The 26144-nt window shown below is 39.1% G+C and overlaps 1 protein-coding gene across 1 annotated transcript in view; it reads left to right on the top strand.

The window, feature by feature from the left end:
* The window catches only part of reps2 (RALBP1 associated Eps domain containing 2), a 241800-nt gene that overhangs the window by 156354 nt on the left and 59302 nt on the right, over window positions 1-26144 (top strand). Inside the window, 2 exon segments of the mRNA XM_028799808.2 lie at window positions 9253-9314; window positions 23117-23212. Coding sequence (XP_028655641.1) covers window positions 9253-9314; window positions 23117-23212 — 158 coding nt within the window.

The following is a 26144-nucleotide window of genomic DNA, read 5'->3' on the forward strand; positions in this document are numbered from 1 at the left end:
CCTGTGGAACACCACTCTTAACTTCGGCCAATTCTGAAGAGATTTCTCACACCATCACCCTCTGCTTCCTGTGTCTGAGCCAATTCTGCACCCATCTAAAAACATCACCCTGAACTCCCACTTCCTTTAATTTGATGCCCAACCTCTCATGTGGCACCTTATTAAATGCTTTCTGAAAGTCAAGATAAATAATATCATATGCTCCACTTTGATCGTATCCTTTTGTTGCTATTCATGACTATATGACAGATTTCACAGTTTTTAATTTTTAGACTGATTTGGCAAAATTAATCATCATTTTTGTTCTACGTATTTATCCTGAGGATGGTCAAACTAACAACACACTGAGCTGGGTTGACCAGGCTTCTCTGTCCCCAACAGCCTCCTCTAGTTATAGAATTCCCAGACAGTCGACAAATATAATTTCTCCAGCAATTTCTGTGTCAGCCCTGAATCTTCTTCTAGTAAGCTTTGTCTGCTACACCTCCAGGCAACACACGTACCACATGCTGAAACCATATTTTCCATATTGATAAGTTTCACACTCTGTCATGGAGATGGAATACTGCAATGGTGTGCAGGGCCACATTTTGGCCTCCTGTAGTCACCACGTCATTGTCTTAGTCACTACCCAGAACTTGTGAACATAGGTTGGGACGACTAGTAAAGAAAAAGCTTTGTTTCTGGACTTTGCCACCTCTTCACTACCACAGTCTGATACAATAATTGCAAATCTGCTATCATTGCACTTATTTGTTGATTATCCTCTTTAATAAAACCCCTGTGTGCGTCCAGTGTCCATATGTGTGTGTCTTCTGGTGAAGTGCGCATGCGCGGGGCACGGTGCGATGCTTCAAAGGCCGCCTGACGCGTCACACAAGACAGAGAGGGCGGGACCTATAAAATATCGCGCAGAAGATCCAATCGGATTTCGGTAAATGGGGTAAGACGTAAAACAGAAAACATGAAAAATCCAATTGGGTACTGAGATGCTCAGACCAGCTTCCCCATTGTTGTGCAAGTGTTCACTCTGAGGATGTCAGATTTGCGATGAAGAAGCTTGATCCGGTAAAGTGTAAAGTAAAAGTAGATTTATTTTCGCGCACATTACATCAGTTGCTGAGGAGAATCTGCTGATTGCCCACTGTTGGGACAGAAAATTAAACACATATTACGGACAGCAAAGCCAGTATTACTGTCAGAGAAAATTACAGGCATTTTACGGAAAAAATTTAATGAGGTAAAAGGTCCCTTGCCATTTAATATAGACTGTTCCTACTAATGTTTATGGACTACTGTTCTAGCGCCCGTTATTGTAACGGGCTTAATGTCTAGTCTGACAATAATTCCTGTCATCACACATGACCTAGACTGTACTTGAGAAAATACACACCAAATGATTTGACTTAATGAAAAGCAGGCAAATACAGCTCTTGTTGCACAAATACAGGTTGCCAATGGCATGAATCCATACACCTGAGGCAACAGCCATGGCATACTACAGGGCCAATTGCTTATTTCAAGTCAACAGGTTAATACTGCAAAAGTTAGATTTTGTGGACTTTGTAGTTGGGCTTCAGGAATGGCTGTTAAGTCCAGTCTTTCAGGCACACTCTCAAGGGCAGTAGGGGCACTGAAAGGACGGTATTATGGGTGCAGGTGCAGACTCCTTTCTGCATTATCTGACAGTAGTAATTCGCCCCCTCTGGCTGTTTTAAGATAAATACAGGCTATTTGTGTTGTAGCTCGCCGTGTGTTTCTGTTTTCAGCACAGGGCTCAAGATGTTTTGCAGAGATTCCACAATATTTCATGTTGTCTTAGATATTCTCCTTGTGAAATTTTTGTACACCCTCTCTTTCTGTGGTCCAGTGCAAAACCTCTGTAGAGAATTTAGTATGGCATATGGAAGCTATCTATGCAAATCACACAGTCAGTTCAGAGAAGTTGGGCTTCTAAAATCATGGCCTTAATGCACGTTACGATGCAGCAGAACTATGTGAAGAATGAAGACAGACCTGACCAGCCTGCAGTCTCTCAAGCACTCAGCTCTTTTTGTGATCTAAACGTCTTGTGCATCCCTCCTACAAACAATAGTATAATCAATAATGTACCAGTGCCTAGATTGGGGCATCCAATTGGTCTTGTACTTATTGGCCTCTCTGAAGAGTGTGTTGGTAATGATCAGGTTGCACTCAGTATAAAGGTGCTGGTCATAAAATTAGAATATCATGACAAAGTTGATTTATTTCAGTAATTCCATTCAAAAAGTGAAACTTGTATATTAGATTCATTCATTACACACAGACTGATGTATTTCAAATGTTTATTTCTTTTAATGTTGATGATTATAACTGACAACTAATGAAGGTCCCAAATTCAGTATCTCGGAAAATTAGAATATCAATTAAGACCAATGCAAAAAAAAAGGATTTTTAGAAATGTTGGCCAACTGAAAGGTATGAACATGAAAAGTATGAGCATGTACAGCACTCGATATTTAGTTGGGGCTCCTTTGACCTGGATTACTGCAGCAATGCGGCGTGGCATGGAGTCGATCAGTCTGTGGCACTGCTCAGGTGTTATGAGAGCCCATGTTGCTCTGATAGTGGCCTTCAGCTCTTCTGAATTGTTGGGTCTGGCGTATTGCATCTTCCTCTTCACAATACCCTATAGATTTTCTATGGGGTTAAGGTCAGGCGAGTTTGCTGGCCAATCAAGAACAGGGATACCATGGTCCTTAAACCAGGTACTGGTAGCTTTGGCACTGTGTGCAGGTGTCAGGTCCTGTTGGAAAATGAAATCTGTATCTCCATAAAGTTCGTCAGCAGCAGGAAGCATGAAGTGCTCTAAAACTTCCTGGTAGATGGCTGCGTTGACCTTGGACCTCAGAAAACACAATGGACCAACACCTGCAGATGACATGGCACCCCAAACCATCACTGACTGTGGAAACTTTACACTGGACCTCACGCAACGTAGGTTCTGTGCCTCTCCTCTCTTCCTCCAGACTCTGGCACCTTGATTTCCAAAGGAAATGCAAAATTTACTTTCATCAGAGAACATAACTTTGGACAACTCGGCAGCAGTCCAAAGGCGAGACGCTTCTGACGCTGTCTCTTGTTCAAGAGTGGCTTGACACAAGGAATGCGACAGCTGAAATCCATGTCTTGCATACATCTGTGCGTGGTGGTTCTTGAAGCACTGACTCCAGCTGCAGTCCACTCTTTGTGAATCTCCCCTACATTTTTGAATGGGTTTTGTTTCACAATCCTGTCCAGGGTGCGGTTATCCCTATTGCTTGTACACTTTTTTCTACCACATCTTGTCCTTCCCTTCGCCTCTCTATTAATGTGCTTGGACACAGAGCTCTGTGAACAGCCAGCCTCTTTAGCAATGACCTTTTGTGTCTTGCCCTCCTTGTGCAAGGTGTCAATGGTCGTCTTTTGGACAACTGTCAAGTCAGCAGTCTTCCCCATGATTGTGTAGCCTACAGAACTAGACTGAGAGACCATTTAAAGGCTTTTGCAGGTGTTTTGAGTTAATTAGCTGATTAGAGTGTGGCACCATGTGTCTTCAATATTGAACCTTTTCACAATATTCTAATTTTCCAAGATACTGAATTTGGGACTTTCATTAGTTGTCAGTTATAATCATCAACATTAAAAGAAATAAACATTTGAAATACATCAGTCTGTGTGTAATGAATGAATCTAATATACAAGTTTCACTTTTTGAATGGAATTACTGAAATAAATCAACTTTGTCATGATATTCTAATTTTATGACCAGCACCTGTACATAATTAAAAGGAGCAAGCTGTTGCTATTGATATTCTAGAGTCCATGTGCACCTATCGTGCCTTCCCAGCTTGGAAGGGCAGGCATTTTTAGAACATCTTTTCCAGTCCCCTCCATGAGTTGAGTAAGCACTGCTGTCCATAAAGAGGGTTGCTCAGTTACCTGTAATACTGCTGAACTAACCTGTTGCCCTTGGATCAGGGAACAGTATTCTCTGATCAACAGACTATCTTAGTGCAAGCTTGGGACAAATCATAAGCAGTACCTGTTGCTTCACTCCTCTCCCATCACTGTTTAACTCAAATTGCACACTGTACTGCAAAAGGAGTGCATACTACCAAACAGGTAGGTGTTTGCTGTTCAGCACAAGGCCAGCAAAAATGTAAAAAAAAATTTTTTTTACATGTATACTTGTTCCTTCCTCACCAGAATACTACACTTCTTTGAAACAGGAGAATAATATCGCTAGCTTCTTTTCCACAATGTGGAAGGAGCACATATTAACTTCCTTAGTGTTTATTTCAAATGTAGCTTGGTCTTCCTCAGTAGTTGTTAGAAACAAGATGCAGCATAATGTCTTCTGATATTAAGCTCCTTTTTACAAATTACTATGGCTACATTTAAGGGAGAAAAAGGTATTGGACCTTTCATATCTTTACACTTGTGTGTGATCCATTGCCAATACTAAGAAAAGCTTGAAGTGTAAGTGCAAACACACAATTTAAAAAATCCAACAACACAGGGTCCTTGTTTTAATATGGGTGAAAACCTTCAAGCCCATTGCTAAATTAAAAAGTTCAGCTTGCACATGCACACACAAACACACACACACACGCACACACAAACACACACACACACACACACAAGGGTATAGAGAATAATGCAGGGCCAATTGTTCCAGCCCATCAGTTGGTAACATGCTTGCAGCACCCAGCATGCAGACAGCTTCACATACTATATTTTTCACAAGCTATATTTTTCTAGGTAAGTAAACAATTGAGCACATACTAGAAAATTAGAAAAACATATATTCTTAAGAAGACAAAGCTAAGAGTAACAATAACATATTAGTGTGGTAAATTACTGAGGGAAGCTTATTACTTATTTTGCACTTAGTGCAGACAGGCCACTTTCCCCACACCATTTTATTTTTCAAAATTCATGTGGTTTTATACATCACCAGCACTTGTGATAGTGTTGCACTGTAATCCCCTGCTATAATGACATATCCCAGGTACTTCCTAAAAGCATATATGCCAGGACTATCACAGTTTAAAAACCCATTTATTCCTTGACTAGTTCAATTGAATAAATACGGGGGTGTGTACTGCCCTCAATGACTATTACAACTGTACTTGGAAACAAAAAATGTTGCCATTAAGTCAGAGACTCTGTGTTTGTGGATGAGGGGACCCCTTCTAGTGGCTTACAATAGGTGGGCCAGTAAATTGACTCAAGCTGTGGTCACTATACTTACTTTTTCAAGGTTCTATGACTTCTGGATTTTCAAGGGAACTGGCAGTCAAGTGTACTTGATGTATCTGTCACCATGCCTCACTGTCTCTTCTTTGATTTAGTTTCCATAACCTTGCCGAAATGATCACAATCTTACCACAGTGTTCATGTTCTGTTCATATTGTTTTGATCCTTTCTAATGCCAAAATAGTCTATTCTTCTTAGTTCATGTTTTAGTTGAACGCATACATAATAGGGCTGGTGTGTTTGGGTGGGCTGATGAGGTGATTACCTTAGGAGCAAATAAAAGTAGCAGTAGTGAAATTGAGTTGACACATCCATACTGGCTGCATTCAACTCTACAGTCTACCAAGGCTATATTCAGATTGCAGTTAAAGATGTCTTAATTCTGTTTGGCAAGTGATTCATATTCAATATGGCCATGTACTGATATCTACCTCGAATCTGCAAAATTAAAAAAAAAAAAAAAATTCATCAGTGAGATGCAAACCAATAAACAAGCATGAATACCTGCTACATGCATCTTGATTTTAAGCTGTGTACAGTGCAGGATATCTGAAAATTGGCCAGCTCACAATAGCTAGTGCTCAGAGACACTTACAGTATAAAATTAAGCATTTGAGGTGAGACATTGCGGTAAACAGTTAGGTTGTGTTAAACTTTTTTTTTTTGCACTTTTCACATTTCTGTAAAAGATTGATTCTACTGTGTGTCACAGAAGTTAAAATTATATTACCTTTGAAAAAAGAGTATAAACAATCTCTGGCCTTGGCAATTCTCTGTTTAACGTAACATCCTTCCAGGTAGCTTACAGTGATAGTGACAGCACCATTATATTTTTTCAATGCATCACCATAAAGTGCAACCATGTAAATTATATTTAGGCCTTGAAAATAAATTAACTAGTCAAATTTAATCAAAACATTCAAGAAATCAAACTGTAATGATTACTTCTAAATATTTACTTATATAACCTGTTTATATTATTCCTGTTTATGCAAATAATACAATATCACTATGCAGTCAACGCGTGGGGTCAGTTTTGCTTCAGGTGCCATTATGTCACATACCAAACCGTTACATTGTGCACTATATTTTAAAAAACAATCCTTACCAATAAATAAATTAATAAAATTGGAAAAATTGATAAAAGTGGATATAATTTATTTTTAGAATGGAAAGGCTTTTTAATTTATGAAAAAGAATACAAAAAAACATAGTGGCAAAATTAGCACTCTAAAGAAAATGCAAGCAATGAACTGTCCCATTTATTCATATTTTTGAGCTAATAAAAAGGAGTTTAATTCAATGCAGTGTTTTTTGTTCTGATAATAGAACATCATTACTATTTACAAGTGTATAAAATCATCACTTAGCATTGTCTGGGTAACTGGTGATGATCTCTTAAGCACGAAGTTAACTGAAGATTTTAAAGGTCCGTGCCACTTGAACTTATCCTTAAAAAACATTTATCATAGAATGAAAGCTGCTTGTTTGAATTCCAGCTAGACTACTAATTAGAGACAAAGAATTCCTTTTAATTGAAACTTGCATGTTTTTGTTGTTTCACTGTTTCTGCATTGAGTCGATGGGTAATAAAAAAGCTCACATTGTCATTTTATCTAAGGTGTATGGTACGTGATTTTAAAATCCGGAATTGAAATCCATTTCTACTATTTTTTGTTTAACTAGTTCTTTTATAAAGTTGGCAATTCATACCATACAGACATACATTCAGTCATAAGAAAAAGTTTGGGAACCCCTCTTAGCCTGCATAATAATTTACTCTACTTTCAACAAAAAAGATAACAGTGGTATGTCTTTCATTTCCTAGGAACATCTGAGTACTGGGGTGTTTTCCGAACAAAGATTTTTAGTGAAGCAGTATTTAGTTGTATGAAATTAAATCAAATGTGAAAAACTAGCTGTGCAAAAATTTGGGTCCCCTTGTAATTTTGCTAATTTGAATGCATGTAACTGCTCAATACTGATTACTTGCAACACCAAATAGGTTGGATTAGCTTGTTAAGCCTTGAACTTCATAGACAGGTGTGTCAAATCATGAGAAAAGCTATTTAAGCTGGTCAATTGCAAGTTGTGCTTCTCTTTGACTCTCCTCTTAAGAGTGACAGCATGGGATCCTCAAAGCAACTCTAAAAAGATCTGAAAACAAAGATTGTTCAGTATCATGGTTTAGGGGAAGACTACAAAAAGCTATCTCAGAGGTTTAAACTGTCAGTTTCAACTGTAAGGAATGTAATCAGGAAATGGGAGGCCACAGGCACAGTTGCTGTTAAACCCAGGTCTGGCAGGCCAAGAAAATACAGGAGCGGCATATACAGTACGCAGGATTGTGAGAATGATTACAGACAACCCACAGATCACCTCCAAAGACCTGCAGGAACATCTTGCTGCAGATGGTGTATCTGTACATCGTTCTACAATTCAGCACAATTTGCACAAAGAACATCTGTATGGCAGGGTGATGAGAAAGAAGCCCTTTCTGCACTCATGCCACAAACAGTGTCGCTTGTTGTATGCAAATGCTCATTTAGACAAGCCAGATTCATTTTGGAACAAAATGCTTTGGACTAATGAGACAAAAATTGAGTTATTTGGTCATAACAAAAAGTGCTTTGCATGGTGGAAGAAGAACACCACATTCCAAGAAAAACACCTGCTACCTACTGTCAAATTTGGTGGAGGTTCCATCATGCTGTGTGGCTAGTTCAGGGACTGGGGCCCTTGTTAAAGTCGAGGGTCAGATGAATTCAACCCAGTATCAACAAATTCTTCAGGATAATGTTCAAGCATCAATCACAAAGTTGAAGTTACGCAGGGGTTGGATATTCCAACAAGACAATGACCCAAAACACAGTTCGAAATCTACAAAGGCATTCATGCAGAGGGAGAAGTACAATGTTCTGGAATGGCCATCACAGTCCCCTGACTTGAATATCATCGAAAATCTATGGGATGATTTGAAGCAGGCTGTCCATGCTCGGCAGCCATCAAATTTAACTGGAGAGATTTTGTATGGAAGAATGGTCAAAAATACCTCCATCCAGAATCCAGACACTCATCAATTGCTATAGGAGGCATCTAGAGGCTGTTATATTTGCAAAAGGAGCCTCAACTAAGTATTGATGTAATATCTCTGTTGGGGTGCCCAAATTTATGCACCTGTCTAATTTTGTTAAGATGCATATTTTCTGGTAATCCAATAAACTTAATGTCACTGCTGAAATACTACTGTTTCCATAAGGCATGTCATATATTAAAAGGAAGTTGCTACTTTAAAAGCTCAGCCAATGATAAACACAAATCCAAAGAATTAAGAGGGGTTCCCAAACTTTTTCATATGACCTGTAACTGACAATGCATCCCGTTCATGACAAGTTAACATAAAATAATTTTCTACATTTCTACTGTTTGTGAACTTGCTGCCTTTCCATTTTTTTAGGTAAAAATAATATAACAGTATTTTTTTAGCCTGTCCAGTTTTTCACATTTGTGAAAGTAAAGCATTTTTGCAGCTTTTATATGAAATGTAGAAACTAATTAGTGTTTATGTGTTCTGCAGACATTATAGTCAATCAGGAAGGGTTTTAATTAAAAGTGTGAAACAGCTTCTCTTTAGGAGGGTGAGTGGAAGTTAAACCCACAGACTCTGCAAACAACCAGGAACAGAATTGGACAGCTCTGTGTTAGAGTTTCTTTACAGTTTATCATTTGTAAATTGTAGTCAAAGAGAGCTTTGCTGTCTGCATCAAACTAAATAAATAGTCTGCTTCCTGAATACAATTACAGGGAAAGCAATACATTCCAAGCAGTCATATATGTATTTTGGATCCTTGGCACTACATCACAAAACTAATACCTACCACCCATCTTAACAGGGTAGTGCTATGTATACTAGAAATAATGCATGCAGTCATGAATGTTTCATATTTCACATGTATTTATCTTTTATTACAGGTGGGAAAAGTGCCTGGTTGCCTCCTCCTCCAGCTCTCCCTCCAAGGCCTCTTCCATCACAGGTACAGTTTCATTTTATCACTGCCTGGTGCTTCCTTCTCTCTCTTTATTCCTAAGTGACCAATATAATGAAATGGTTAGTTGTAACTCAAAGCACCTGGCAACACCTGAAGATGAAAGTGAGTAGGTTTAATAAATTCGTTGGATATAAATACATTTACTACAATAATTTAATACTGAGTGCAGAACCAGATAGTGACGGTGTCCTGATCTGTTTCCATACTTTGTAGGTTTGGTACATTATATACATTATATATATATTGTTTGCCTGGTTATGTATATTGGGAGCAGAGCCTGTGCCTGGTCTTTTCGAACTACAAGACAAACCCTCAACCCAGAAACTCGGCGACGGTACTTTCCCACCTGGTTAGACTTCAGGTCCTGTCCCTGTTTCTTCCGGGAATCTTCCATTCTGCCGACTACGCCACTGTCACAAGAATTACCAAGAAACATCAAAAATGTTTGAAGGCAGCCACCCATATATTATGCCCTGGCTGTAAATGGTAAATTTGTCATAATGTTATTCGCTCAGAGTCCAAAACAGAACTGGTTCAGAGGAGTATAGATGGCAGCTTTAAAGGTTGAGACTGGAATTGACATCATCGGGGCCAAAAGTGACGTCATCATTGGTGCCAGAAAACAGAAGTGATGTCATCAGACCGGAAGCGTGTGGGATATCCCGTAGATGGTCTGCTGAGGATTGAGAGAGAAAGTCAGTGCACCTTGCCACCCCCTGGTCTAGCGTAGAACTATCATTATTCAGGCCCTGTAGATGTACAGTATATATACATCTGTGTTTGTATGTGTTTGTTATGTTAACTATGAGTGCTACTAATATTCATCTTCATCAAGAATGCTGCAATTGTAGCACTTCTTTTAGTCTGATTTTTAATTCAGTGTGATAAAGAAAATAATTTCATATAATAAAGTGGAAATCCACAATTATATACAGTAAAAGAAAAAACACATTCAGTGTGCCTATTTGGTTGATTTCTTTCATATTAGATTGATTGGTCATTATTAGTGTTTATCTGTACCACAGGAGTGAGGCAGAAGGTTTATAGAGTTATCTTCATTATTAGCAATAAAATTACAGATAACAACAGCATTTATTTACATAGTGTCTTTTTGATACAAAACACATACCTCAAAGCACTTTACAAGAGGTTAAAGAAAGATTAAAATAAATAAAAAAATAAGCTCATGTTAATTAATGGTGATGTAACATTTATGCAACAGTAAAAGACAGTGCCACAAAGTATTGGCATTCCATAAAGGCTTGGTTTTTTGTCTTGTGCCTGTCTCCTTCTCTAAGGAATAAACACATTCAGAGAAATAACAGATGGATGAATTATTCAAATTATTTATTTGTCTTTTTAAAAGTTTAATATTGCAAATGGTATGATGCATATTAGAGAAAATTATAGCATGAGAAGAAATTAAATGATATCTAGAATGACTTTTAAGTTATATTTACAGTAATGGTTACCTGTTTACCCGAGTTATTCGGTGGTCAAAAGAGAGACCAACATAGTAAAAATCTATGGTTTTGGTCAGTGAATTAATTATTTGTAAAGCACTCTGAGCATGGGAAAGATTATTATTATTATTATTATTATTATTATTATTCATAACGTAGATTGACTGACTGACTGATTTTATTTATCCCTAAGAGTAAATTAAAATTTTACAGAAGCTGAAGAGAATATATACATATATATATATCTATATATATAAAATCCCTATGTGCGTCCAGATGTCCGTGTGTGGGTGTCTTCTGGTGAAGTGCGCATGCGCGGGGCACGGTGCTATGCGCGATATTACTGTCAGAGAAAGTTAGAGGCATTTTACGGAAATACAAACCAGTATTACTGCGAGAGGAAATTAAAAGTACACAATACAGTGATGCATATTACAGCCACATACAAGCCAGTATTACTGTCAGAGGAGATTAAAGGCATATTACCGCCGCACACGCCTGTATTACCGCCAGAGAAAATTAAAGGTATATTACAGACGTACAAGCCAGCGGACGTACAAGACGGTATCCTTCAATAAGGGCGCGCACAAAAAGGCGATCCTCAAAAGGACGACCTCAATTGGGCGCAGCGAATAAAGGCGCACGTAAATAAAGATCTGCACCTGTTGCTCTTCACATATTCCAGAGCCATTTGAACTAAATTATCTACGCGCCCTTATTGAATAGAGCCATACAAGACAGTATTACTGTCACAGAAAATTAAAGACACACAGTACACGGCGGCAGCCCACGAAGAACGGTCAGCTCAGCAAGTAAACATCAACAAAAGAAAGGCTGAAAGAAAGAAAAATACGACCAACAAAAAGAATGAGGTCAAAGTCCCTTGCCATTTAATATAGACTGTTCCTACTAATGTTTATGCACTACTGTTCTAGCGCCCATTATTGTAATGGGCTAAATGACTAGTATATATATAATATATATATATATATATATATATATATATATATATGTATGTATATGTATGTATATATATGTATATGTATGTATATGTATGTATATATATGTATATATGTATGTATATATATATAGGTGTGTGTATATATATATATATATATATATATATATATATATATATATATATATATATATATATATATATATATATATATATACTAGCTGTTTAAGCCTAGGAGGTTTCATTTTGCAGACGTGTTTGCATCGTTTAAGCATTAGCGGCTAAGCAACTGTCTTTCTACGGAGGTTTTGTTTTTCCGACGTGCTCACTTCGCTTGTGTATTAGCGGCAGGTGGAAAAGTAAAAGGGATACCATTTTGCCGATGTGCTCGCCACGCTTCTGTAATAGTGGATAAGCGAGTGACTCACTCTTCAGATGTTTTAGTTTTTCCAACGTGCTGGCCTCGCTCGTGTATCCTCGGAATTGGAGCCCTTGGCCCAATTCCACCTCACTTCTGGGCCGGACAGACACACACACCTCCACAAGTAGATGTTTATATATAAGATCTATCTATCTATCTATCTATCTATCTATCTATCTATCTATCTCTCTCTCTCTCTCTCTCTCTCTCTCTCTCTCTCTCTCTCTCTCTCTCTCTCTCTCTCTCTCTCTCTCTCTCTCTCTATATATATATATATATATATATATATATATATATATATATATATATATATATATATATATATAGTGAATTTGACGCTATATAGCGGCCAACCTGGCACAGATTCACACTGAGGCACATGTAGAAAAACACAGGCTTTTATTTTTCTTCAGATGGAGGGCACGCCTTCCCTGGGATCTCTCCAGCCACAACACAGTTCCAAGCACTGAGTCACCACACTCCTTTCTCTTTCACCACCATTCCTCCACAGCTATGTCCTCCTTCCACCCGACTCTGGCTGCTGAGTGGTGGTCGCTGGCTCCCTTTTATCAGGCACCCGGAAGTGCTCCAGGTGGTTGATTGCCGACATCCGGCTGCACTTCTGAGTAAGGCGAAACCAGTGCCCAAAAGGGGCCAGCCGCTCCTGTTGCAGCATCCCCCTGGCAGCACCTGCGGAACCCCACAGAGCTGTACAGAACTCCAACCCCCATGAAGCCCTGGGGGAGTCCAAGGCACCGCTGCAACCCAGGGAGGCTGCCATCTAGCATCCAGGGGGAGATACTGGGCTTCCCACTCTTGTTCCCCTGGCAGATGTGGTGAAGGGGCGTCCCGGCCAGGCATGGGCCCGGCCATCCATCACTATATACAGTGTATGTATGTATATATATATATATATATATATATATATATATATAGTATATATATATATATACAGTACATATATACATACATACATACATACACATATATATATATATATATATATATATATATATATATATATATATATATATATATATATATATATAGCAAAATACCCGCGCTTTGCAGCAGAGAAGTAGTGTGTTAAAGAGGTTATGTAAACATATATATACATATACATATATACACATATCTACATATACATATATATATATACATATATATATATATATACACATATCAACATATATATCTATATCAACATATACACATACACATACAAATATACATAAACACACACATATACATCCATCCATCCATCCATCCTCTTCATATATACATATATATATACATACATAGTGCGTTGTAACACAGGCTGTGATTGTTACATGGGAGGGAGACGACAAATCACAGCTTCCCGCTTTCTAATCGGGCCTGTGATTGGTGCTTTGACTGATGCCTAGATCCCACAGTATCACCCCTTAGGAGAGGCGTTAGGCAAGTGTAATTGAATAGCGGTGCTGCAAGTTTAGCTTTACACCTGTTTTTAAGGCTTATTGACTGAAAGGGGCTTTCATGAAAAAACTTAGGGCTTTGCTACAGGATACACCCTCTACAAGTTAAGGAAGTAAAAATAAAGGTATATATTTCTGTTTTATTTAAACCTTTTAAGTTTGTATGCGGGCAGCATGGTGGCGCAGTGAAAGGTGCCAGTTAGGAGACCCGGGTTTGCTTCCCTGCGTGGAGTTTGAATGTTCTCCCCGTGTCTGTCTGGGTTTCCTCCGGGTACTCCGGTTTCCTCCCACAGTCCCCAAAGACATGCAGGTTAGGTGCATTGGCGATTCTAAATTGTCCCTGGTGTGTGGGTGTGTGTGGGTGTGTGCGCCCTGCGGTGGGCTGGCACCTTGCCCGGGGTTTGTTTCCTGCCTTGTGCCCTGTGTCGGCAGGGATTGGCTCCTGAATTTAGGATATAGCGGGTTGGATAATGGATGGATGGACATCTGTATGCATAGCCCTATTTGCCCGTTTTCGTTTTTTTTTTTCTTTCTTCAGTAATATTTCAGCAAACCCGGAGCTTGTCAGTTCAAATCCTGGTACTGACACCACTGTGTGACCCTGAGGAAGTCACTTCACCTGCCTGTGCTGCAAAAAACAAAAGTAATGTAACAAATTGTACCTTAGATGTTGCAAGTTGCTGGAATAAAGGCATAAGTAAAATAGATAAATATGTATTATACACATAGGAACTATTAATTTATGGGCGGCACGGTGGCGCAGTGGGTAGCGCTGCTGCCTCGCAGTTGGGAGATCTGGGGACCTGGGTTCGCTTCCCGGGTCCTCCCTGCGTGGAGTTTGCATGTTCTCCCCGTGTCTGCGTGGGTTTCCTCCGGGTGCTCCGGTTTCCTCCCACAGTCCAAAGACATGCAGGTTAGGTGGATTGGCGATTCTAAAATTGGCCCTAGTGTGTGCTTGGTGTGTGGGTGTGTTTGTGTGTGTCCTGCGGTGGGTTGGCACCCTGCCCAGGATTGTTTCCTGCCTTGTGCCCTGTGTTGGCTGGGATTGGCTCCAGCAGACCCCCGTGACCCTGTGTTCGGATTCAGCGGGTTGGAAAATGGATGGATGGATGGATGAACTATTAATTTATTTTCAGTTAAGTCATCTGCATCAAACCTTTATAAATGAGGGTTTCTCCTTTTTAGATAGTGCAAACTGTTTCTTCTTCATTGACGTTTTCTCTTGGAGAGCTTTTTTCATTTCATTGAAAATTAAAGCAGCAGCTGCCAAAATATGTAGCTTTCTTATTAATTTTTCAACATTGTGTAAAATAAATTTATAAAGTAACATAAAAGGTTTAAATACTGGTTATCCTTTTACACTAAAATATTACTAAAGAGATACAAAAAAAGTAAAATGCATATGTTCTTTTTCTTTAAGTAGATTAAATATTACTGAAGAAAGAAAAAAAAAACTAAAACAGCCAAATGGGGCTATGCATACGAACTTAAAAGGTTTAAATAAAACAGAAATATATACTTTTATTTTTACTTCCTTAACTTGTGGAGGGTGTATCCTGTAGCAAAGCCCTAACTTTTTTCGTGAAAGCCCGTTTCAGTCAATAAGTCTTAAAAACAGGTGTAAAGATATTGACAATAAGCTACGCAAATCCACCAAGACATGGAATCGTTTAAATCAAGTATCATTACATCTTCCTTTCTTAAAGAGAAGTAAGGCAGTACTTATAAGCTTACATATATATATATATAGACATACATACATATATCTATATATATCTATATCTATATATATCTATATATGTATATCTATATATATCTATATCTCTATATACATCTATATATATATATCTAAATCCCCGCGAAGTACTGCTTTTAAATTTTTATTAAGAAGAAAAGCTTTTTAAATTGAGGGAAAATATCCCAATAACAATTTGTTAAGGATCTGTTTTTTTGTGAAGCAGCCTTAACACAGCTTTTCCGCTGTTTTATAAACAAACGCCATATGAGGTCTTCCTTTTTCCTTGCTTCGCCAAGGAAGGAGCCTTTTTATTAAATCCAAGGGATCTTCGCTTTTTTTTTTGTTCGTTTATTACGATTGTTATAGTTCTGTTTGTATACCACGTTGTCAGTTCAGCACTCCGGTTGTAATAACACTCTTGAGAATGCAACTTATAGTTGTACAGGAGAAAAGCAATCTTGCCTGAAATCAATGGCAACCTTTTGTAGGTCTATGAACTTAATTTAAACTTTAGGTTTACATGGTGCTTTCTTTCCGAAGTACCTGCACTCATGAATATGTCTGTATGCGTCAGTCGCTCAAATCCCCGTGCTTCGCACCGGCGAAGTACTGCTTTTAAATTTTTATTAAGAAGAAAAGAAAACCTTTTAAAATTGAGGGAAAATATACCAATAACAGTTTGTTAAGGATCTGTTTTTTTGTGAAGCTGCCTTCACTCAAGTGATCACTTCGAGCTGACTTGCTGGCTAACCATAAGCTTTACCTGGTAGGTAACCACCCATACAATCAGATTGTGAATCAGACTACGAATGCCGTAAATGTAATTACCCCGATCTACATGCTGTCAAATAAACGAACCACGCGCCGTGGCGCAATTTTAGGGGCTTCGCCTCTAGCGCTGACGTCCGAGGTTCGATTCCCGTAAGGGAGTGAAGTGAGTGGGTGGTTACCTACCAGGTAACGCTTATGGTTGGCCAGCAAGTCAGGTAACATCAGCCACGGTGCCTTCAGTTGTGAGAAGCAGATCATAGAATGGTTGAAAATAGTTTACTGTCAAATAATGCAAAGAGTACGCGACACGTGTTTCCCCCTTATTCTTGGCTCATCAGGTGTACACACTCACTGCACTCGCTTACCGTAATCGAACCTCGGACGTCAGCGCTAGAGGGGCTTTGCAGTGGTGAAGTATTGCTTTTAAATTTTAATTAAGAAGAAAAGAAAACCTTTTTAAATTAAGTCTTAAAAAGAGGTGTAAAGATATTGACAATAAGCTACGCAAACCCACCAAGACATGCAATCGTTTAAATCAAGGCGCGAGTCGAAAAACACCATCCCATAATATTAGTTAACGATTAACACATTTCTATATTTATTGTAAGCATACAATACAACTGATAATATGTTGCGCTTATTTATCTGGTGTACCGACATTTTTGCGCGTTTAACGGCTGAAATCTAACGTGGTTTGTGCCCTTCAGAATGAAAACAGTTTGCATTTACCTTTTTAATAAAAGGCGAGCTTTTAAGCTTGAGAAATCACCCCGTAAATGCACACGTTTAATTGCACATATGTTAATATGTATGCTTACACAGTATTAAAAGACACTCAACAATTACACAGTATTAAAAGACACTCAACAATTAACATCATTTACCTTCGTTCCCGCGTTTGACTTGTGCTGTAAATCTCTTCCTTGTTTTCAGTTCACGTGATTACGTAGGAGGCGTAATACGTAATGATGCGATACGTGACTCCGCTTCCTCCATTAGAGTATATGGACAAAAAACAGGTTCCAGTTATGACCATTACGCGTAGAATTTCGAAATTTATATATAGATATGTATGTATATGTATGTATAAATATATTTATGTATGTATGTATATGTATATATATATGTATGTATATCTATACTAATAAAAGGCAAAGCCCTCACTGACTCACTCACTCACTGACTGACTGACTGTCTGACTCACTCATCACTAATTCTCCAACTTCCCGTGTAGGTAGAAGGCTGAAATTTGGCAGGCACATTCCTTACAGCTTACTTACAAAAGTTAGGCAGGTTTCATTTCGAAATTCTACGCGTAATGGCGCTGCTGCCTCGTAGTTGGGAGACCTGGGGACCTGGGTTCGATTCCCGGGTCCTCCCTGCGTGGAGTTTGCATGTTCTCCCCGTGTCTGCGTGGGTTTCCTCCGGGTGCTCCGGTTTCCTCCCACAGTCCAAAGACATGCAGGTTAGGTGGATTGGCGATTCTAAATTGGCCCTAGTGTTTGCTTCGCGTGTGGGTGTGTTTGTGTGTGTCCTGCGGTGGGTTGGCACCCTGCCTGGGATTGGTTCCTACCTTGTGCCCTGTGTTGGCTGGGATTGGCTCCAGCAGACCCCCCGTGACCCTGTGTTCGGATTCAGCGGGTTGGAAAATGGATGGATTTAACTCTAACCAATACCTGCCTTTAGTCACCTTGTTTCAGAAAAAATGTAAACTCTGTATTTTACTTGTATGACTTTGGCAAATCTTCCAACGATTTGTGCCCTGAATGAGTAGTATTTCACCATATGCGCATTACAGCAACAAAAAATGTTACCTGAGTGTAGTTATCAGTTATTAAACCACTCACTTCCATTTTGGTCAGTATGCACCTACTGGTCATTCCTGTGGGCCTGACAGTGGTCATTCAATGCAACAGTCACTAATTGATTGTGTGTTCATTTGGAACATTCTCAATACATACTATAGAAGCTGTAGTTTTGGAACATTTACAGTCGTCATAAGTGTAAATAGTCATTTTGATAAACATAATGCATCTTATTTTTAGGGCGGCACGGTGGCGCAGTGGTAGCGCTGCTGCCTCGCAGTTAGGAGACCCGGGTTCGCTTCCCGGGTCCACCCTGCGTGGAGTTTGCATGTTCTCCCCGTGTCTGCGTGGGTTTCCTCCGGGCGCTCCGGTTTCCTCCCACAGTCCAAAGACATGCAGGTTAGGTGGATTGGCGATTCTAAATTGGCCCTAGTGTGTGCTTGGTGTGTTTGTGTGTGCCCTGCGGTGGGTTGGCACCCTGCCCGGGATTGGTTCCCTGCCTTGTGCCCTGTGTTGGCTGGGATTGGCTCCAGCAGACCCCCGTGACCCTGTGTTCGGATTCAGCGGGTTGGAAAATGGATGGATGGATCTTATTTTTATTAAATGTTATGAACATAATTGACTAAATATTGTAGATAAGTATGCATATCTTTTTATAAAGAGTTAGTTATTAGAAAAATAGAAAAGTGTTTTGGAGAATATTTTAAATTTGAAGAGAACAGAAGGATTGTTCTCACCTTGTGAAACTCTGTTTGTTTGTTACATTATATACTGTATCTAGTTATAGGAGGAGTTTGGGGAGGCCATGGAGAACGACTTTCGGACGGCTTCGAGGAGATTCTGGTCCACCATCCAGCGTCTCAGGAAGGGGAAGCAGTGCAGTGTCAACACTGTATATGGTGGGGATGGTGCGCTGCTGACCTCGACTCGGGACGTTGTGGGTCGGTGGGGGGAGTACTTCGAAGACCTCTTCAATTCCATTAACATGCCTTCCAATGAGGAAGCAGAGCCTGGGGACTCAGAGGTGGGCTCCCCCATCTCTGGGACTGAGGTCACCGAGGTGGTCAAAAAACTCCTTGGTGGCAGGGCCCCGGGGGTGGATGAGATACGCCCGGAGTTCCTCAAGGCTCTGGATGTTATAGGACTGTCTTGGTTGACACGCCTCTGCAACATCGCATGGACATCAGGGACAGTGCCTCTGGATTGGCAGACTGGGGTGGTGGTCCCCCTCTTTAAGAAAGGGGACCGGAGGGTGTGTTCCAACTACAGAGGGATCACACTCCTCAGCCTCCCTGGAAAAGTTTATTCAGGGGTCCTGGAGAGGAGGGTCCGTCGGATAGTCGAGCCTCGGATTCAGGAGGAACAGTGTGGTTTTCGTCCTGGTCGCGGAACAGTGGACCAGCTCTATACCCTTAGCAGGGTCCTGGAGGGTGCATGGGAGTTTGCCCAACCAGTCTACATGTGTTTTGTGGACTTGGAAAAGGCATTCGACCGTGTCCCTCGGGGAATCCTGTGGGGGGTACTCCGAGAGTATGGGGTACCGGCCCCCCTGATAAGGGCTGTTCGGTCCCTGTACGATCGGTGCCAGAGCTTGGTCCGCATTGCCGGCAGTAAGTCGAACCCGTTTCCAGTGAGAGTTGGACTCCGCCAGGGCTGCCCTTTGTCACCGATTCTGTTCATAACTTTTATGGACAGAATTTCTAGGCGCAGCCAGGGCGTTGAGGGGGTCCGGTTTGGTGGGCTCAGGATTGGGTCACTGCTTTTTGCAGATGATGTTGTCCTGTTTGCTTCATCAGGCCGTGATCTTCAGCTCTCTCTGGATCGGTTCGCAGCCGAGTGTGAAGCGGCTGGAATGAGAATCAGCACCTCCAAATCCGAGACCATGGTCCTCAGCCGGAAAAGGGTGGAGTGCCCTCTCAGGGTTGGTAGCGAGATACTGCTTCAAGTGGAGGAGTTCAAGTATCTCGGGATCTTGTTCACGAGTGAGGGAAAAATGGAGCGTGAGATCGACAGGCGGATCGGTGCGGCATCCGCAGTAATGCGGGCGCTGCATCGGTCTGTCGTGGTGAAAAAGGAGCTGAGCCGCAAGGCGAAGCTCTCAATTTACCAGTCGATCTATGTTCCTACCCTCACCTATGGTCATGAACTATGGGTAGTGACCGAAAGAACGAGATCGCGAATACAAGCGGCTGAAATGAGTTTCCTCCGCAGGGTGTCTGGGCTTTCCCTTAAAGATAGGGTGAGAAGCTCAGTCATCCGGGAGGGGCTCAGAGTAGAGCCGCTGCTCCTCCGCATCGAGAGGAGTCAGATGAGGTGGCTCGGGCATCTGATCAGGATGCCTCCTGGACGCCTCCCTGGTGAGGTGTTCCGGGCACGTCCAACCGGGAGGAGGCCCCAGGGAAGACCCAGGACACGTTGGAGGGACTATGTCTCTCGACTGGCCTGGGAACGCCTTGGGATTCTCCCGGAAGAGCTAGAAGAAGTGGCCGGGGAGAGGGAAGTCTGGGCATCTCTGCTCAAGCTGCTGCCCCCGCGACCCGACCTCGGATAAGCGGGAGACAATGGATGGATGGATGGATCTAGTTATAGGTTTTTGGGGTCACAGAACACAATTTTTACATCAGTTTTTTACATTTTTTGTTTTCCAATAGTTTTACATTTTGCATCTTTTTCCAGCTCTTCTTTGTTTTCCAGGACACCACCATTTTAAGCATTAATTGTTATGGCATTGCTGTAACACTTCGAGGTTCATGATGTTGACATTATCACCACAACAGGATAAATGATCTTGGCACCATGTACATCGTAGTCATTCAAATTTGCAGATAAATCAAACAAAATCTGTGCATGTGGTTGCTAATGTTCTTTTTTCGTGCAACAAACCACTTTTCTGGTTTTGACTTTGGTTTTTGGTTTAGTGATTTGGTTTAAACAAAAGATAGGACAGATTCTCTGTATTGACTCCTTTTCTGGCCTTCTGACAGTTCTCCACCTGGCCACCTCCAGTATTTCTAGTGTACCCTTTTTTCTTTTGGCAAACATAATATAAGCAACCATAAAGTACTCATTGTATTGAGTTGTGGAATGATCTTTTCAATTCCCAAATTTAAATATCAATGAAAATCTGGTGAAAAGACTTCAAACTTCTGGTGCCTGCTAGAAGTGCTAACAATTTTTATTCGCTAAGAAAATCCTGCAAGCAAAAGCAAGAATACAAAGATTCTTAACTGGAAGAAAGGCTTAGAAGCTGTGATTTCTGTCAAAGGAGATAATATTACTACATATGGCACATTATTTACAGAGGCCACATTCATTGTGGGGATTGTGGTTTTCACATACACAATTTAAAGTTATGGTCGATAGTAGTAAGTCAGAATGCCTTGCAGTGGACAAGTGTCCAGTCCAGGACTGGTTCCTCACCTGTGCCAGATGCACTTAGGTTAGGCACCTCCAGTGATGTACTGAATGAAGCAAGTTCTCAAAATGCATTAACAAGTCGATGCTTAGCTGATAAATGTATTAATCTCACCTTCCAAATGAAATACAATATTATGCAATGAAAATTCTAAACCAATAAGCCTTTTAGTTTTTTCAAACAGGTTTCTAGAATATCAGTAGAAGTCCTGTTGTGTTCTTCTTTGTGTATTTTTATTTTATTTTTTTTTAAATGAACTTGTATGTTTAATTACTGTATGTGCATTAGATATTTGTTTGTATTTTTTATATAACTTAATGAGTATGTTCCAAATCTTAGCCAAGATTTTTAACTCTCTAGCGGCTGTTGCTATTTAGACACACATTATCTTTCAAGTTCACTATGATGGAAACAGTTGGTTGAGAAAGAGCATGTTAGGTAATAAAGTGTCTAAACCATGAAATGTAGCTTTTAATGACTGTGTATTTAATTGCACTCTCAAAGATCATTAGTCAAGAAATACCTACCTAATTTGGATCACTCAAAAAAGTGCAAACACTGTAATATTTATGAGTCGCTAAGCCAGTGTTAATGAAAAAATTCCTTGGTCATAATATATGGAAACATTTAACAATTTTTATTAACCTCTTCTAACGAGTATGCTGATTTGAGGAAAATCAATTACTTATTTCATTCATTCTTCCAGTACAAATTGTAATTCACACTTTTATAGAAAACATTACTCTGCAAAATGCAAATCTCTTCCAAACCAAATTCATCCAGCATATCTGTAGAGTGTCACATTTCTTTCTTAAGATATGATGCAGAACAGTAAGACCTTCATTTTAAACATAAAACTAATCAACATATTCAGATAAGCAATTTCTAAACATGTGGAATCCAGGTTTATGTTTGCAGGGGCCAGATCCTGTCCCAACAATATTTGAAGCCAGGTAAGAGTAATTCTGAACTGGGCCTCAAACCAACCCTGGACCTGCAAACAAACCTACATTCAAAATTTATAGTTTCAAATTAACTTATTATTTTACTTTTTTGTGATGTATAAGAGGAAAGCACACCACTTAGGGAAACACTCACTCACAGACAAGGCCTGGATTCACCCCACTATGTTCAACTGTGAGACAGTAATTCTAACCACTGTCACTGTTTCTTTGGAAAATACTGTACTGAGCACCAGGATACAATAAACAGAGACACCTCACAGCATTAACAGTTCTGTCCAGTTATACAGGCATATTTATTGTTTACAGGAGCCAGGCAGTTATACGGTATCAACATGCCTAAAAAGCCTCAAACTCACAAATAATGCTCAAACACAGACACAATTCTCCACATCCTGTCCCCTTACCATAACCATTAATGCAAACAAATCCTTCACAGCACTTTGTATACTTCTAGTTGTTTTGTTCAGTCCTTGTGGCCTAGTGTGCAATCACTCCTTTAATTAAGCAGCCAAATTCTAGGTCTGTGGGTCTGTTCTACTATTTAAATACTTCACAGTGCTGTCTGATCACCTGTGCGAAATCATCCAGAGTCTATAAAGAAAACTCACTCTTTCTAAAAAGTCATTTTAGGTAGATGCTATAAAAATTAATTTTTAATATTTATAAAACAAATTTCTGTAGTGTCTATTTTATTTCTTCAAATGTAACTTATCTTCTTACTTTCTTAACATTGTATTTAGCCTATTTATGAAATTTAAGGAAAAACTAATATCTTTCTCATTCTGCATCTGAAGGTTACCATGTACAACTCTGGTTCAGATGGAGCTTCACTTCAAAAAGCTGGTCACCAATCAAATTTTGCAGACTTTAGCAAGTACATAGAAGAGTCAGTAAGTAATGTGATGAAAGAATTTTCATATTACGCTAACCTCGTCTTACAGTTCACAGAACATAAGCTATATATGAAAGCTGGCTTGAACGTAACAGCTTGCAAAATAGTCTGACATGTACAAACTGATCTACAGGTGTTAATTTCATTTTACATTTTGAAAAAATACTATTATAGTATATAACCTTTCTTAAATACTGTAGTTATAGTTTTATGTATTTCCTGTTGATTTGTCTGGTAAGCAAATCAAAATTTGGATGACAGCCACTGAATGTTTTATCAATCCCTTGTTCATGAAATTTTTATTGGAGACTATCAGCAGTTGGCCAATTCTGCCATTGCCTTTGGACAAGGGGGGAAAAAAAATAACTCACATATGCAAGTAAGTTATTCTGCCTATGGTTTTCAAAATGTTGGAGCATGTTTTGAATAGATTTGCTGTATAGCTTCTCTTATTTCCATTTGTAAAGCATTAGTGAACATTAGCATAAAAATGAACATTTCTTATGACTATATTCACACTAGGCAATATTCATGCTCTTACTTAAATGTCTAATCATTAAACTTAACATAAGGCATTGGTATTTGGTTGTAAATAGTTTACATTTCATTTTAGACAAATACAGTATCTGTGTAATAAGAATTAAAACACGGCTTAAAGATTTGGAAAGTGCGGTCCTAAAACTATTCTGTCAGTGAAAGTAGTTCCTTACATAAGTAAAATAGAAGGCAAAAATGAATTGAATTTGACACTTGATCACAAAGAACAGTGTATTTTACACATTTTAGAACTGTCCTTCTGTCACTTCATTTCGTCCCTAGTTTCTAAATTTCTCTCATCCATCCTCTTTGTCAACATTTTTTTCTCACTACTTTTTTCTTCTCTTGGACATCTTGGCCCTCTCTCAATCCCATCTACATGAAGACTTTATTTGGGGTACTGTTGCCACCAATGTGGTACTAAACTCTTACTGGAAAGTCCCTAAATCTCTTGGAAATCCTCTTTCTATAATCTGACTCTTCTTGAGCTCTCAGCAATGGAGATTAGCTGGTCTTCTGCCTTTAGTATAAATGAATGGTTATCCATTACCACACATGTGGGTAGCTGAATGTCGTCTGATGTTCAGTCACAACAGGAGCTCAGTCTCCTTACTTGTTTTATCATTTTATTTTTTGGCTCTGTTGTGTACTTCTGCAATCTCTTTTGGATGCTCAGACTCTGTATGGTATCATCATCTGTTTCCATATCACATTATTCTTAACAGTGTAAGTGTGAATGTTGGACTTCTGTAAGGGGGCTTTATTCTCTTAATTATGATTCTTAAAAATCCAATCACAAAACTTCAGTAAGAAGCTTTCTATATACAATATGATTCTGCCTGCAATTTAGTGCCGGGTAGAAATAAACATGTAATTTGAAACCTATTTTAGCTTTTGTTGAAACATACTAATACTTTGTATACACAATCTCTGCTATATTCATTGTAGGCACCTATTTTAATAAGCTGCTGAAATGCAGTGAGTGCAAGAAATAAAAAAAAAAGTGAAATCAACCCCTTTAGTTGTGAGCACTTTATAATAAATGCTACACTCTTTTGTTCATCACTTTGTATTTTACGTATTAAACTTATTTCTTTACTCAACTGATTTTCCAATTGTTGTGATGTGAGTTGCTGGCATTAATTATGCCTCTTCAAGATTCAATTAGATAGATAGATAGATAGATAGATAGATAGATAGATAGATAGATAGATAGATAGATAGATAGATAGATAGATAGATAGATAGATAGATAGATACATACATACATACATACATACATACATACATACATACATACATACTTTATTAATCCCAAGGGGAAATTCACATACTCCAGCAGCAGCATACTGATAAAGAAACAATATTAAATTAATTCTAACATAAAGCCATACTATATCATACAAGGTTATATGCTTTATTTCATAAAACTGTTTTTTGTTTAGTAGTGTAGAGATTGGCAGCCACTTAACGCCATTTTAAAATATCTGTAATTATAGTCACATACGGTATGTTGATGTGTGTTGTAACCATTTTTTGTATCTGTACGATTTGGGTTTCTATTAGGAATAAAATCTTTTCATTTAGTGATTTAAAGGCCAATAATATATTCACAAGCAATATACATTTAGAAACATACAAATATTGTTTGTTTATACCATATTATTTAGTAAATGGAAAAAGACAATAAAAATTAATAGATCCTGATTTAAATGCAAAATCCTAATAGAGTAAGCAAAAGTGTTTTTCTCTTTTCTTGACACTTTGTTGCTTAAATGGTTTTATCAAACTACAGTGTAACTGGAGTATAACTGGTAAAACTGAGTAGCCATTGGAAGGATGTTTTGCAGCTTCTTCCATAGGATGATAGGGTGGCTGTTGTCACTTGCCATACTGATAAGATTGTTGGCACTGTGGCGGGGCACCATCAAGAATTCATTCCCAGACTGAAAATAAAATAGAGGAAGGGTCCCAGAATGTTCAGTTTTTGAGGCTTTTACTTACAAAGCCAAATAGAGAAATAAAGTAGAATAAGGGAAACTTTAATGCAGGACCAATTAAACCATGACTGTCACATTACTCTTGGCAGCACATGCTCAAACATAATCTTCATCTCTTTTGGTGTCTTTTAAAGTAATGGTTATAACTCCAAATTCTGACCCAATGCCCAATGAAAAAGAGTTTTCATTTTATAACTCAGTCTGTGGCTTATTTCTAGGGTAAATGTTTAGTCACATCAAGGGTCAGAGAATGCCCATTAAAATCATGTGGCCTTATGAATATAAAACCCCTGGGTATTCTTCATTTACTTAAAGCACTTATCCCACTGACTTTTTTAAAAACGAAATGCGTCTAGGAGTTTGAGATGTGCCAAGTCCAGTATTATAGTAGTC

The sequence above is a fragment of the Erpetoichthys calabaricus genome, chromosome 4 (assembly GCF_900747795.2).
Source record: "Erpetoichthys calabaricus chromosome 4, fErpCal1.3, whole genome shotgun sequence".
NCBI lineage: Eukaryota > Metazoa > Chordata > Cladistia > Polypteriformes > Polypteridae > Erpetoichthys > Erpetoichthys calabaricus.